Source organism: Lampetra planeri, chromosome 9, assembly GCF_965212315.1.
Source record: "Lampetra planeri chromosome 9, kcLamPlan1.2.h2, whole genome shotgun sequence".
Taxonomy (NCBI): Eukaryota; Metazoa; Chordata; class Hyperoartia; order Petromyzontiformes; family Petromyzontidae; genus Lampetra; species Lampetra planeri.
This window is the reverse complement of record NC_136115.1, coordinates 8,467,693-8,482,721: the sequence shown is the minus strand read 5'-3', so window position 1 is coordinate 8,482,721 and position 15,029 is coordinate 8,467,693. Positions and strand designations below refer to the sequence as shown.

Below are 15,029 nucleotides of genomic sequence, written 5' to 3'. Positions count from 1 at the left end.
TGCGAATTACCCAGCTCTAATGTGCATGCACTTGGAATGAGATGTCAACTACCTTGCCTTGTATACAGGAAGTCGTAGGTTCGATTCTTCCCCTCATGCCTGCTATATATTTGGAGTTTGCATGTTCTCCTTGTGGTCGTGTGCATTTTTCTCTGGGTCCTTCGGCTTTTCCCTCCATGTTTAGAATCAACATGCATTTTAGAGTACAGTATTTGGCTGCTATAAATATCCACGTGATAAGCCACTTCGTTGAGCTATCATTTGTGGCCAGGTTGCTTCTGAAAAAGAGCTATACAGCTCAGGGGGCCTTGCCTGGTAAAATAAACATAGTCTAGTTTTAGTTTAGTAGTTACTGTATTTGTGGATGTAACATTGTTTAGGGTTCAGCTGGTCAAATATCATCTAATAATATTGCAAAACTTTATTAGAGCACACTCTCTGCCCCAAAACAAAGCACATTATTTGGAAAAGTAAAACACTGTTTGGAATCGATATTCATCGTATTTTGAAATAACTTACAATAAATTACTACATTGTGAGATACAAAAAACAATATCTCTTCTGTGCATATCATTCATTGGCTAGTTTATTTATCCTGCTATTTGAATGCCTCCCAAAAATATTAACATCCATCTCGGTCCAGCAATTAAATCGCCATCTCTCTCCTATCCCTGAGTTGGTCTCATGAATCCACATTTGCAGTGGTCATCCTTTAGAGCACAATCCCTCCTTTTGCTGCCATGTTGTCATCGGTCTCGTAATGCTGCTATCATTTATTTTAGCCACAGGTCCTGCCACAGTCCACTTACCTTGCTTAACAGTCAATATGCTGCTGCTAACGTGTGCTTCCAGGAAGTAATAAAGCCCTGTGCTAGCCTAGCGGAGTTTCCTATTGCTCCAACTCACACAGGTTAGCATTAACCCTTTACATGTTCTGTGGGCAAATAACTACCAAATGCACCATTGCAAAGTCTAATCCTTTGCTTTTTTTCTGCAAACATTTATATCATTAACATTGAATACTATTGACCATTTCCATAGATTGAAAAGTAAACATCAACCTTATATGTTTACGTGCCTCTATCTTGTCAACCATATCGAGTTGTATTTTTCTCTTCTCTTGATCTACATGTTTCCTCAAATTGTCGGTACCAACGACGAATGCTCTTTGACATTGGCGGATCAATGCCAAAACGCCATTGAAACGCACGCTGCACCGCAATTACGGATTCAGTCTTGCTGAACTGCAGAACGCAAAACGCCTTGTGTTGCGGGGTCACCATCTTGCGAATGACTCAGGCTAGGGGCTGTGTGTGTGCTGGCAGAGGCATGTAGCGGTAATCATTTGAAACTTTATGCCCCGCCATTTCAAGTGGTAAGAGTTTCATTCATGGGCGGTTCGTGATTGCAGAGATATAGCGATTTCAAATTGGGTCGATGCTTTTGAAACACCCTATATAATCGAGGTTTTTGGGTTAGATTGCGTAAATATATAAATGTGTGGTTAAAACCCGCCACCACCCGACATGCCAAATTGGCATGTTCTGTTTACATGACAACCCTTACTAGTTAGCCGTGTCGGGTGTTGGCGGGTTTTAATGACACATTTATATATTTACGCGATCTAACCCCAGAACCGCTATTATGGATGATTTTGGTCGCGAAAGCCTAAGTTTTAAACTTACCTTGATCTATCATTCCTCTCATGACTCTTTTTTTGAAGTGTTTTGTCAACACCGCCTGGGAGACCTTACCATCGTGTGTCCAAATGCTTCTGCGATCCTTTCCATCTCCAAACATCTTGTGTCATTCAAAATCCCACCCTGCCACTGCTTGCATCTGTTTTTGGCAGTACTAATCCAAATGTCTGCATATCTGCTCTTTACAATCTGTCTGCCGTGATTACTTGTCCATCCAACTCTCAAACCCAGAGCTTCATATATATATTCCCAGCACAGCCAATGCATTGAACATCAGATTCAGAATTTAACATGTATAGCCAAGTACAAGAGACAACACTTGCATACCCAATACAGCATTTGCTATTCAAGGCAATACAATTCTAAATCAAATTCCAATTTGGTATTCTGATTTCAATTCAGTTGTGATTTACCATCTGCTTGTGCAATGATGGCCTCTAAATACACACAAATCATGAAGGATATTACAGTATATTAATTTCCTAAATACAGTAATCTCCGAGATAAGTCATTATCAGTCTCTTGTGTCCAGGAGCCACCACATTTCCTTTGGCTACATCTATCAACAAGCACATGGTTATAATGTGAAGTACGCAATTTACATATGAATGTACAGTTATTTTATTTGGAATTCTAATTAAATACATTCCTTGGAGATTGTCTACCTGGTAAATCAGGTAGACAATCTCTACGTGCATTTCACTTTGTATGGGGAGTGGTGGCACAGTAGTTAAACCCACTGTGCTTCCAACTTAGCAACCCAAGTTCAAATCTCACCCATAGCTAACGTAAGTGGCAAGTGATATCTGAGCCAGTCCTAAGCTACCCTTAGTTAGACTCAGCCTTAAATGACAGTGTCTAAGCATCGGCACAGAGGAGGCAAATGTGGCTATGTGTGGTGTTCGACATGCCATCCTGGCCTAAATAATATCCCGCTAATGGCACTTGTCCTAACAGTTTGTTGAAGGCTATATGGGGGATCTTTGGTTTTGTTTCAGCGTGTGAGAGGTAATAAAATGACAAAATGTAGAACGTCGTTATTGAACTGAATACGGTAGGAGTGTGCCTGATTATGTAAAACAGTACAAATGTGTAGCTAAACTGAGTGTGTGTTTGCACTTGGCTGAACCTAAAAACAAAACAAGGCATGATGCGTCAGCACCCGGACTGGGTTAAAGATGTTGACCAGACATGCGACTGCTCTCTCCAGCAAATTTTGTTCTCTGCCGGTTGTAAAAAATGTGTTTGCTGACATAAATCAGCCATTTGTATATGTATTTGGGATCTTTATCTTTTTATATGTGATCATCTTTGTACTCGTGTGTACAGAAGTCTGTTTATACCTCCTTGTTTGTGTCAGTGTGTACTTGCATCCACTGGCGAAGCCAGTGGTGGGGGTGGCACGTGACCCCCAATGATCTAATCGAAATCCCTAATTTCGATTGGATCATTGGGGTTTATTAGTAATAAATCGGAATTTTGCGACCCCCCACTGCCACTGGGTAGCATATTATTAAGTGCCAAGGACTCTATGAGATGATAGGACAATATTCTGAGTCCATAATTGGCAATAAGTAACGGCAAAACAGTTATAAGTGACTCACAGAATTGTGCGCAGTTGCGTATACAGTACACGACTTCCCTGAAGGCATTCACTTTCAGCGAGCGCTATGCCGATCACCCACGGTTCGAATTCGACCCTTGATCGATGGCTGCGCCATCGTCGCACACGCGTCGAATAAAAATCAAGGGACAAGTCCTTACTTGCTAACAACTCCAATCATTTTGCATTGCTGGAGGGGTTGACCCCCCATCTGAAAATCTTGGCTCCGCCATTGCTTGCATCTGCATTAATGGGGCATGCTGCTGCTGTACTGATTCACACACATAAATATACAACTCCGGTAACCTGGGTATATTTCCTAGCCATGCAAAAGACCGACAACAATTGGTGTCTGAATGTGACTCAGAGAGCCCCCCCCCCCGCCACCGCCCCTCACCTGATCTACCGAACCTAAAATAATTACACTACATGGTGACAAAGGGGAGACAAAAGTATCAGGGTGTGAACTGGACTGGCCTCATTACCCCCTCCCTTGTACCATGCCAGCCTTAATAATTGCTCACTAACAGCACTTGCCCGAGCAGTTCCGTACGGCTAAACAGGAGTGTGTGTGTGCGAGTGCATGTATTTGTATGGCGTTGCACCTAGCATGGCACGCGTGCCATGGTGCTTGTGTAAGGAACCAGAGCAAAAATTTCAAAGGTGCACCTAGCGTGGCACAAGCACCATGGTGATGTCACCGCCACTTAGTGGTGAACGGCGGTTGTTGTCTTTGTTGTTGTTGCACCACCACTCACCGTACACGGTGACAGTGGCGGTGGAGCTCCGGCGCTTGGCCACGAGGTTCTTGGCCACGCACGTGTAGTTGGCGCTGTCCGACAGTCGTGCCTGCTTAATGATCAGGTTGTGGTCCACCGTGATGTAGAAGTTTGAGTCCTCCTCCGGGTCGATGAGTTCCTTGTCTTTCATCCACTCCACCTGGAACGAGATGTTTATTCATTCATCTTCACGACCATTCTTCATGCTCAAGACCAAAGGTTTACTTTCAACATGTAACCAAACTGTAGTCTCCGTCGACATGTAGAACAAAAAAAGTCAACATAAAGGTATTGCAAATGACAATAACAAAATATTGAATTTTGAATGTAATACCCTAAGTTAACGTAATGTGTTACCTGTGCTTAAACCAGGCCTGTATGCAGGAGGCTGAAACATTTTACTTTTGACTTGAGAAGGATCCCACCCCAAAAATATTTAATATATTTAACGTGTTTCTCTTTATGGTAACCACTCTCTCCTTCAACCATGACAGTACATGTCAGGGACATTTTATTCGCAGAATCAGCAAAAAAAATCCTATATCTTAAACCAATGCTACGACATATGAACAAGCCAGTGTCGAAGTAGAATGTAACTTAACAGGAAATGTACAATACAACTACATTTTATCTTTCGGATATAGTACCTGTTTGTGAGGTTAACATATGTAATGGGCAGTCAACATTTTTCTATTGAAATACTCATAACTGCGTTATGTCATTCAGCATGATGTCCACCGTTTCACTCCACAATTGGTTGGGGGCTTCCTCAGTAGCACAATCACAAGAGCCTGCCTATAGTAATAGGTTTTTACCCTTTCAACTGGTACAAAAACTGACACCTTTATACAAGGCATCATGTTTGCAATAACCACAACACAAGCAGTCAAAATGCAAACAAAAAGAAACAACTTTGATGATGATAATGATATGCACTGTCCTTGAAGTTGATTGGTCCACATCCGAGACAGCTTTTTTTAGAGCCTAGTCTCCATTGGTGTTGGACCAGATGACGCCAAAAGGCGTACAACTCAAAGACAGCACACTATCAGAGTATTGAGAGCTCGGGGTAAGCATTTACACTATAAGAGCCTACCTAGTACTATGACTCTTGCATCTACCTACTGTTGATAGTACCTACTGGAGCATCTTGACATGCAATATTTTGCTATCTAAGCGTGTTGGATCCAAGAAAACGTGGATTGAGTTTGGTCTGCTTGATAGGATATTTTTGATCATGATTCAATGTCATTCTAGTTCGACCAGATCCAAATCGTGCACCTCTATTTGCAACATAAGCATAGGTGCAACAATGAGCCTGATGCAAGCTTTGTGCAAAATGTCAATGCCTAATGAGGTGAAAATGAATGTTTCAGGAGGCTGCATAGCATCTGCACATGTGGCATAGTATTGACTGGTGTAAACAACCAGCGCACCATCTTTAGTCAGCACACATTCTCAAACCACCTTCTGTGCACTTACGGTAACCTGCAGTAACCTGGCAACCGACGGTATATATATTAAGTTAATACGTGTCACACCCCCTATGCATATGTATGTGCAAAGATGTATACCTTCATGAGATTGCCATGGTACAAACATTTTGCATACGTTAATGTAAATGCGTCCATGGTTTAAGATATAACGCTGGGAGTCTGCACTATAAGTGATGAATGTGCAATTTTCATATATTGCATGGGGGGAGAGGACAGTGGCACACTGCGCTACAAACCATGTGATCTAAATTCAACACCTGGTCACGGTTAACATTGGTGGTGAGGGATATACGAACTGGTTCTGCGCTCCCACTTCACCACCCGACACTGACCAGCATGGCCAAGTGCTGTACGGTCAAATCAGCTCTCAGGACAAAATGTTATGGGAAGGCCTCCGATTAGCATGGTTGGCTACGTATGGTGCGAAAGAAATTGAACATACATGCATCCAGCAATGGATTGGGCAAAGGACTGAAAATTAATAAATATATGCTTATATATACTAAGATACATTTTCTACAGAGAAAGTCAGATTGTATATTACATAACAGCACGCATAACCCTATTGCCGTACGATATCAGGCATTTTTTTTTACAAAAATGCAATATTATTTCTACTTTCATGTACAGAAATACATTTATAATTTACACGTGTATAACATGCAGGGCTAATTTATGTTCTTCTGGTGCACATTGAAGAATTCTGCATGTTTTGCATTGGGAATTATGCCATGCTGCCTTGTGCAAGCAGCTTATAGCCGTAAGCTGATGGATACAGCAGTTGTATTTGAATGAGAATGGTTGCTGAGACACACATCCAACGTAAGGTAAATGAAATAAACCAAAAAGTATTTGCATATTGATTTAAGTGTTTGCTGCATATTGATGGTGTGTGTGGACATGTAAGAAATAACGCTTTCATTATTATATATATTTTAGAGGAAACCTGTTAAAATAAATGTAATGTCCAAATTCTGTGGATGCATAATTCGCACACATAGCATGCTAAGCCCCAGTCTCAATCACCCAAAACCTGCCGCTCAAAAAACACGTTACTTGTGACTAAAATGTGAAACACAAGCAAATCTCTTGCCGGTGACAAAATTATCACTTCAAGCATTGGTTGACAGCCAAGCAGACCAAATTAAATAAATAAATTGAATACAAATATCCCTGCTGGATTCCACAAACTCATGCCAGAGAGCCCTGGGGTCTTCAGGATAATTTAATGTGCTTCGCCTCTACTTAACAACATCATCACAAATGACAGCTCCATGTTTTAGAATCATGGGCTTTTTATATTTAAAAAAATCAAGAGTTGTAAAAAATTCCTCACCACAAAGAGTACATGAACTTGACATTAGCTTGCATAAACAGAGAGTATCCACAGCTCACCAGTGGCAAATGTATGCACTCAATATGGCCACGTGAAATGCTATAAATATCCCTCGATGGCGAGATTGCTTTTAGGATACCACAAATAAGCAATCGTTAACATCACCCAAGGATCCTCGCAGTGGGTACGCGAATGAAGAGCTCAAAAGCTAAAAGTGATCATTGCTGAGAAGGCCTTCATGATGGTGTCACAATTCCTGGATCAAAAGTGGCTCAGCCAGGAGGTATCGAGCACAGGAGGGGGTGGGAGGGCATTTAAGCAGCATATGGCTTTTCCTCTTTTCGAGTGTTAAGTGATTAGATTCGGCCTGTGGGCCATGCAGACACAATGCACATGACATTGCTATAAATTACATGCGTCTATAAAACACTGCGTCGGTGCAACGATAAACAGTTATTACCGCAACACAGTTCACTGCATCTAACCATCGTTATGTTTAGTACAAGATGAATAGAGGTGACATAAGGAAGAATTCAGGCAGCAATGGCTTTCAGCTTGTAACCGGATGACTTAGTTTGTCTTTTTACATCCTAGGCAACCTGCTGATTACAATAATTGGGCAGAAAATTACAGGAATATATTAAGTTCACTGGAGCATCACAAATTTAATAGTCGTTAACCTACTTGCAACATGCAGAATAAAGGCAATTAAGCTGCACTGTAATATACAACTCGCTAATTTGCATTTGCTGCCGCTGCTTTGTTAATTGCTGCGAGGATATAAATAATACGCTTAACCGTCAACGCTAAGGCGTCTTTACAGGAAATCATTTTTGGTTCAAATTAATTGTCAGCAGATGCAGAGGGAATCACAGTTATATTTCAATCGCTGACGCTTCTCGGCCACTCATGTGATGCTGATTCTCACCTCGGCAGGTGGGATAGCTTCAGGAGGTCGGCAGTGCAACAGGACTTCATGATTTAGGGGAACATCTTTTCCCAAGGGCTCCTGTTCAAAGTTCTTTCGTAGATCTGCCAGAGAGATGAATAAAAAGACACAGGGTCATCTATTATTTTGGAGAAATATTTGGCTGTCTCACAAAGTGAATTAATTCGAACTGATGTATTTCAAGGGTTTCATTGTTTTTTTGTTTCCCATCATTTATTTCCCCCCCAACACGGGGATGACCTATGACCAGACACTGCAGCAACGAATATGAAAACGGAAATGTGTATTTATAATCTATATTAAATATGAACTCCAATACATTAGCTTTCCTGAGACATTCCCTTATTGCTCTAACAGAGGCAGTTACAGAATTCAGTGGCAGTAGATAATTGCTAATATTTGCAGTTAACATTTTTTTCAAACAAATACAATTATTCGAAAATAAATGTTATCTATAGGAAAAAATATATATGTTTCCCAATCAATCCTTTTTCATAAGAATGAGCATGAAAAACAGTTTCCACTCCAAACATTACCACAGCCAGCTTGTACTTTGCATGGCATGATGTTCTATTCATTACGCTCTTGTTTCAATACAATTGCACACTTAAACTTTACAAAGCAACAAATCAGATATTGTAGCACAAAGATTTAATTCGGTAATATTTAGAAATTTGAATACAATAATACACAACATGTAAAATGTAACTACTCAGTCGCCTGTAATAATGTATATTATATAATGCAGACTGAGCTGTGTCACTCACGTGCTACTTTGACAAAGGCCTTTCTGCTCTTGGTTGTCCCTGATGCACTCCAGGCAACACACTGACACCAGAAATCTTCGAGACGATAGGGATCTTCCACCTGCTGCCTTGACACATTCGTGTGGACCTCTCGCACTACCTGTCCTGCATGGTCATACAAGTGCATCACAAACAGCACAATGAAGGACAACACCCAATAATGCAACATTGTCTGTGCGATGACTGTCCGTGAAAATGTATGTGCTATATATCCGAGCTATTTACCTGCTATTTTTGGTTATTAAATGTTCATCATAAAATCTATGTTTTTATTTATACTTATTCATGATAAATAAATTGCTCTGATATGAACCCACTTGGGTATATACATATACAAGAATCAACAAATTGAAGTTCGCATATTTTATACGCACAAGGGTGTGCCTAACAATCTCATTAAAGCACATTCACCCACTAGGCTATGTTTTAATTTTTGTTCAAATGTTAATGACCTTAATCTAATGGCTATATTTTTAAGAGGCGTATCTCATTTCAAAACATTTTGGTAAAATTTAAAATAGGTCTGAATGTTCTTACACTTTTGGCAACCCTTGATCCTATAAAAATAGCATATTACGTTACACTTTACAACTAAAATGCATACTTGGCAAAGCAGAGGTGACATTGTACCACCCATATGAGTTGTATATTTTGAATGTCAGAGAATGGCTCCAGAAGATGATATCACAGAACTACAAATGCTTCATAAGTCTTTCAATATAACGCTCTTACCTAATACTCGATCACACTCCCCTTCAAAGAGGTGCACACCGCATGGCATAGATCTAATATATGTTGGGCTTCAGAGGTGGATTAGGTTAAGCAAAAAAAACAAATGCATTCATTCACTCATGACTGGGCTGAGAACATCAACTCAATGGATGTGAATCTGGTTTAATCACGAGTGGATGGCCATATTTAAAGAGGACTTTAGTGATACCTACTCTGTGCTCTGAAACAGACATCAAGCAGCTTAAGCCAACCAGCCACCTCATTGCAAGTGTTCTTTCTTCAGTATACCATTGATTTTCAGTCACAAGCAGTGTCTCGTTGCTATGTCTGTACGTGCTTCAGGAAAGTATTTATAAGAAAGCAAGAGTTTTTTTTGCGTGTGTTTTATAAGTCCTATGGCTTTCATCTATCCCCTCTCTCAAACAAAACATCACTGTACAGCACAAAGGCGTAGTTTATCACACAATTCCAAACAAGCCTCATTTTTGTGTGTGAAGGATCAATACAATCATAAAATATTATACATTACTAGCCTTTTGTTCGTCCAAGGACAGGTGTATTGCAGTAAATCTGAAACTTGCAAGCGAAAAGCAGACCGCGACGTGATATTCATTGCGTCAATGCGTGTGCAAATTGTAAGGGCGCGGTGACACAGACCTATTTCATTTTAAGGTTATAATCCCTTGTTCATCATGACGTCCTTTTTACTTTGATGTCTCAATAGCGTTACGGAGATCGCGTGACGTGAGGGTTCTGCCTTTGTAGTGAGGGTTGTGAGTTGACGCCGAGGAGGGGGGAGGAGGCGCCTCGCCCCCCCATGTGGAGTGACGTCAGCCTCTAATTATTATTAATGGTGGGGGGGGTGTCCATTTGGAGGATGTCACCTGTTCATGATTATTGAGGGGGGCTGTTCGATGTGGAGTGACATCACCTGTTCATGACTATTGAGGGGGGCTGTTCGATGTGGAGTGACATCACCTGTTCATGACTATTGAGGGGGGCTGTTCGATGTGGAGTGACGTCACCTGCTCATGATTATTAATGAGGGGGGTTCTCCATGCATGGTGAGGTCACCCGCTCATCATTATTAATGAGGGGGGCTGTTCGATGTGGAGTGCCGTCACTTGCTCATGATTATGAGTGAGGGGGGGAACTACTCCATATTGAGTGACATCACTCGCTCATGATTATGAATGAGGGGTGGGGGGGTGTCCATTTGGAGGACGTCACCTGCTCATGAATATTAATGAGAGGGGATGGTCGATGTGGAGTGACGTCATGAGCGTTAATTACATTCCTGGGTGATTATAGTCGTTATAACCGATTTGTTTTCAATCTTCTAGACAAATCATCGTATATATAATTTATTTACCTTAATATATTGATGCATCTCATAACCAATATGTGAGACTACATTATTTGTAAAAAAAAAAAATCGTAAATGCTACTTATATAACAAAATATAATGCAACATTAGCACAACAACATAGATGCAAATGACAATACCTGAAAAATACAAAATATACGTCATGGTTATACATTTAGAATATTATTTACTCACATTACTAGCTTCTGCATACTATACTGGCTTAGGGAAATGCTATAATGTTCTTGACTAGTTTTAAACAGTTACATTTCTACCACGGTGTACTAATATGGTTTAATAAGACTTCCTGGTGATCTTTTCATCGTAAAAATGCAAAAGCTACGTTGCCACATCCAATTCTAGAACGCCTTTGGAGAAATGAAGGTGAAAGAGCAAGTTATTATCTCCACTGGATATAACTGTGGGGTACATATATCTCTGCAAAGGTAGGGGCTAAGTTTTATTTAAAGGACAGTACCATGCCTGATCTTTGCTCTGCTTGGTGGGTCATTTCATCCTCTCATTTAATCAGCTTGTGGACACATAGCATAAGCCTGTTTCCTGGCCACCAGGTACCAGATAATAGAATCCCACAGAAGGTCATTGAGGGTCCGAGTGCTTTGAAAAGCTCTTGGGAAACTTCAACATAAGGATTAATGTCAGACAGTAAAAGAAAATGAATTCCCTTCCACTGCAAGTAATAAAGACATGATACTGCAGCATTAAAACTGCAATTTGAACTCACGGTTTGCAAAGAATTACATTGTAAATTTGTAACAATTATTGGCAATTACTCTTACAATTTGGATTGTATACTTTGCTACAAGATGTTGCACCTTTAACAGTGAAATGACATAGTCACATGTAATTTCTTCAGCACCTCAAATGATTCTTAAAGGGATTCATTGATAGGTATACTTATAATTATCTAATTTTATAAATAAAAAAGTATGACAAATAGTTATATGGAATATCCCAATCTCTTTTGCCATGGCCAATATATTAACATCCTTCTCCATAAAGCAATTGGTGTACTTGTCATTGACATGGCAGATTGCCTCTCTGCCAAGTGACATGCTTATGATTAAAGAGCTTTATTTATGGCAATGCTATGTTGGAGCCATCATTACTATGAATATCAGTAGGTCATTGTGTGCTGGGTCAAAACACAATTGTACTGAATATCGAAACTGTTACTTAATGCCAATATATATGTATAATTATACATATCATGTCTTTTTTCCTGGGTTAAAGCCTCACAAGCAGAAGTTACAATAAACTTTTAACTGCTGAACCAAAACTATCTAAACATGAATCACATATACCAGCTAGTGGAATTGTCAAGTTTGTGACACATAGTCCTTGACTTTCCTTAAAATAGTGCTGGTGGGTCCATAGCACCTGACAACCTGATCAACAATATGCTGAAAGTGGAAAATTCTGATTTAAAACGAGCAAAATTCCTAGGTGTGCTGAGACCATCTGGCACAAAAAGATGTATGCAGCTGTATGTTCTCTACAGAATATGAATTCTCGTAATAATATTTTTACAAAAAAAATACTTTTACATTTTCCTACACATGTTGACTCATATTCTTTAATTGAATGCCATACTAAATGCCCATAAGCCATTTTTTTTATACTGTAGTTGATTACCTATGTAGGTGGCAATGCGATATATATGTATTATCATGAAATGCGTGATGGAACTTCTGCTGAGATTCAGGTTATAAATATGACGAAGTTAAGGAAATGTAATTGGTCTTCTAAAAAGAAATGTGAAAACATACTATACATATTTGAATGAACAATGGCTTTTACAAGATATGGCTTGCCTAAAAGGCATCATATGAATCATTATCATTGTATGAAATAGACATAATTTTTCATGAATAGGGTGCGAGGTAGCATTTGCAAGTGACTACGACAGCAGGGAGCCATTATAAGAATGAAAGATTGAAATTATGCGAGGCCCACATTTGCCACGTTTTGGAGATTGGTGCACCCATTCAAGCAGTGTCCGTGGCCTTAGCTTGGAAATCATGAAATCAATATCGTTGGCATATTATTCACGAACCTTTTCATGTGTGTTAACATCATGAACAAGTAAATACTGAAAGTGTGAAAAAAGTTCCAATGGAATATGTGGTCCCTCTTGCCTGTGCGCACAAAAAAGAGAAAAAAATCTGGACTCAGGTTGTGTTCATCCTAATGCTGTTACTCTATGATCCACACAGCAGCCGCTGGGGAGTTAGAAATGTCACAGGAATGAGGACACACCAATATCATGTCCACCATGAGTGTTTGCCGTGGGCATCATCGGCTACTGCGGTGGTTTAGAGTCCGTAAGTAGAGCACTCAAAAAGATGGGCAACACACGCCCAGCCTTTGTGTAGTATTCAAAAAACCATCAGCAACTACTGACGAGCTGATACGTTGGCCTCTTGTCTTCACCATCAAAATAAATTTGACCGACTGACAAGCAGCAGCAGTTGTACTCGTTTTATTTACCCTGGAATGATAATGGACTCCGGCTGTCCTGTAAGCTTGTATTTATCGTGCTGGTTGTACCATGCTGATGCATGACCTTGCCATACGGAACTTGGCCATGTTTAGTTGTTTTTTATTGTTTTGTTCATGTTTTTTTTACTTTGCTGTAACGATATCTCTGTGGTGTAACCATCGACAATGCACATTTTATCCCCAATGGGTTTTACCTGCAGCAAATAAAACCGAAACCCATAAAGTAACTTTCTGCGAATAATAATGCAGTACCATAAAAATGTAATTTAACAAAAAAATGTATACTGAAATACAAATGCAACAAAATATCCAAAGCTCATTAAGGAACTGGACAAACATCAAAAAGTAGTACCCTCCTGAAAATGAGTCAAGAGACTCGAGGTTTTTTTCCTGGTTAATTAAGTGAATAATCGCAGCAGCAACACCACCATATAATTTCTCAAGCACATTCTCCTTTTTTTTATTCCATTCATTTTACCTGTGATCTCACTGAGGTGTTCTTGAGTGTAAAGGGCCTTCTGGTGGAGCCACTCCCCATTGCACTTGAAGTAGATTTGTGTGGCTGGGGAGGCTGAGCAGTCGAGCGTCACCGGCTTGTTCTGCACTATGAAGCCGTCATTGGGTTCTGTCAGAAAGATGGGCAGGGGCTCCGCCAGTGCAGAGGGACGGGAATATGCAGCCGCTGCTCTGTTCTCCAAACTGTCATCTGGAGGGAGAAGGGAAGAGAGGCCAAGAAATTGCACTACGATGTCTTGTCTACATCAGATCCTTGAGCCACTGGCCCAACAGTGATTCATCGGCACCATTCAAGAGTGGTAAATGCAAACAATGATTCCCTCAAGATCAGAAATGTGCATGACTGCAAGACCACAGCAAGGTTGCTTTTTATGAGATATTTTTTTATTTTGTTAAATAAGGGTGCTGTCGTATATTTGATAGACAATATTAATTTGAAGAAATTAGATATGCCAATGTAACGTGAAACATTTATGCATTATGAAAATGAATATTGGCTGTGTATATGCAACAGACAGTATGTATGTATGCTAAGACTTACGTCTATTGTGGAAACTGCCCATAGTAGATACTTGCAGCATTTGCCAGCCCAGGTGGTATTGACCAACCTCCTTTGCTCATGGACTATGGGAATTGTCTACAAAAGTTTTGTTTTTTAAGTAAGCCAACAGGAACTGCACGCGATAAAAAATGTGTTGTTTTCAACATATCTAAAATATGTAATTATTATTGTCAGTTTTGGATAGCTAAATCAAAATGAAACTCACAGTTCTTATACTCAATATTTCCTCAAATAGCCAACCTGCTGTGGCTAAGAGATAAAACATAACATCTATGGCACTTTCCCCAAATGGGATGTACGCCTTGTTACTTATGGGCAGTGTTAATAAAGCATGAACTCAAATTACATAGGATGATCTAATGATGGTACCATTGCTCAGAACATTAGGTTCTTATAATCTTTTATTTGAGATGAAAGATTTTATAACAATGTAAGCTTAAACCACTGCCAGTTGCATTGCACAGTCAATGCTCTCTTGGAAAATGTAATTATCAATTTTAAACAGCCAGAACTAACAGTTTATTGTAAAATAGATGTATTTTAAGCAAGTTTTTAGATTTGCTTACTGTGAGGTTTTGTCGAAACGTAATTTGCCATTTTGACTTGGGACAGGAGTAGAATTTCTCCCGTGAGATCCCGATTGTCCCTTGAAAATAAAACA

At 39.9% G+C, this 15,029-nt stretch overlaps 1 protein-coding gene across 1 annotated transcript in view; it reads right to left on the bottom strand.

Annotated features, from left to right (window-relative positions):
• LOC144720768 (netrin receptor UNC5C-like) overlaps window positions 1-14,427 on the bottom strand; it is a 48,067-nt gene extending 33,640 nt beyond the window's left edge. Inside the window, exons 1-5 of the mRNA XM_078597793.1 lie at window positions 14,415-14,427; window positions 13,769-13,996; window positions 8,631-8,774; window positions 7,843-7,946; window positions 4,062-4,242 (exon numbers count right to left, since the gene is read on the bottom strand). Coding sequence (XP_078453919.1) covers window positions 4,062-4,242; window positions 7,843-7,946; window positions 8,631-8,774; window positions 13,769-13,996; window positions 14,415-14,427 — 670 coding nt within the window. The remainder of the gene's footprint in view (window positions 1-4,061; window positions 4,243-7,842; window positions 7,947-8,630; window positions 8,775-13,768; window positions 13,997-14,414) is intronic.
• Window positions 14,428-15,029: the final 602 nt, after the last annotated feature.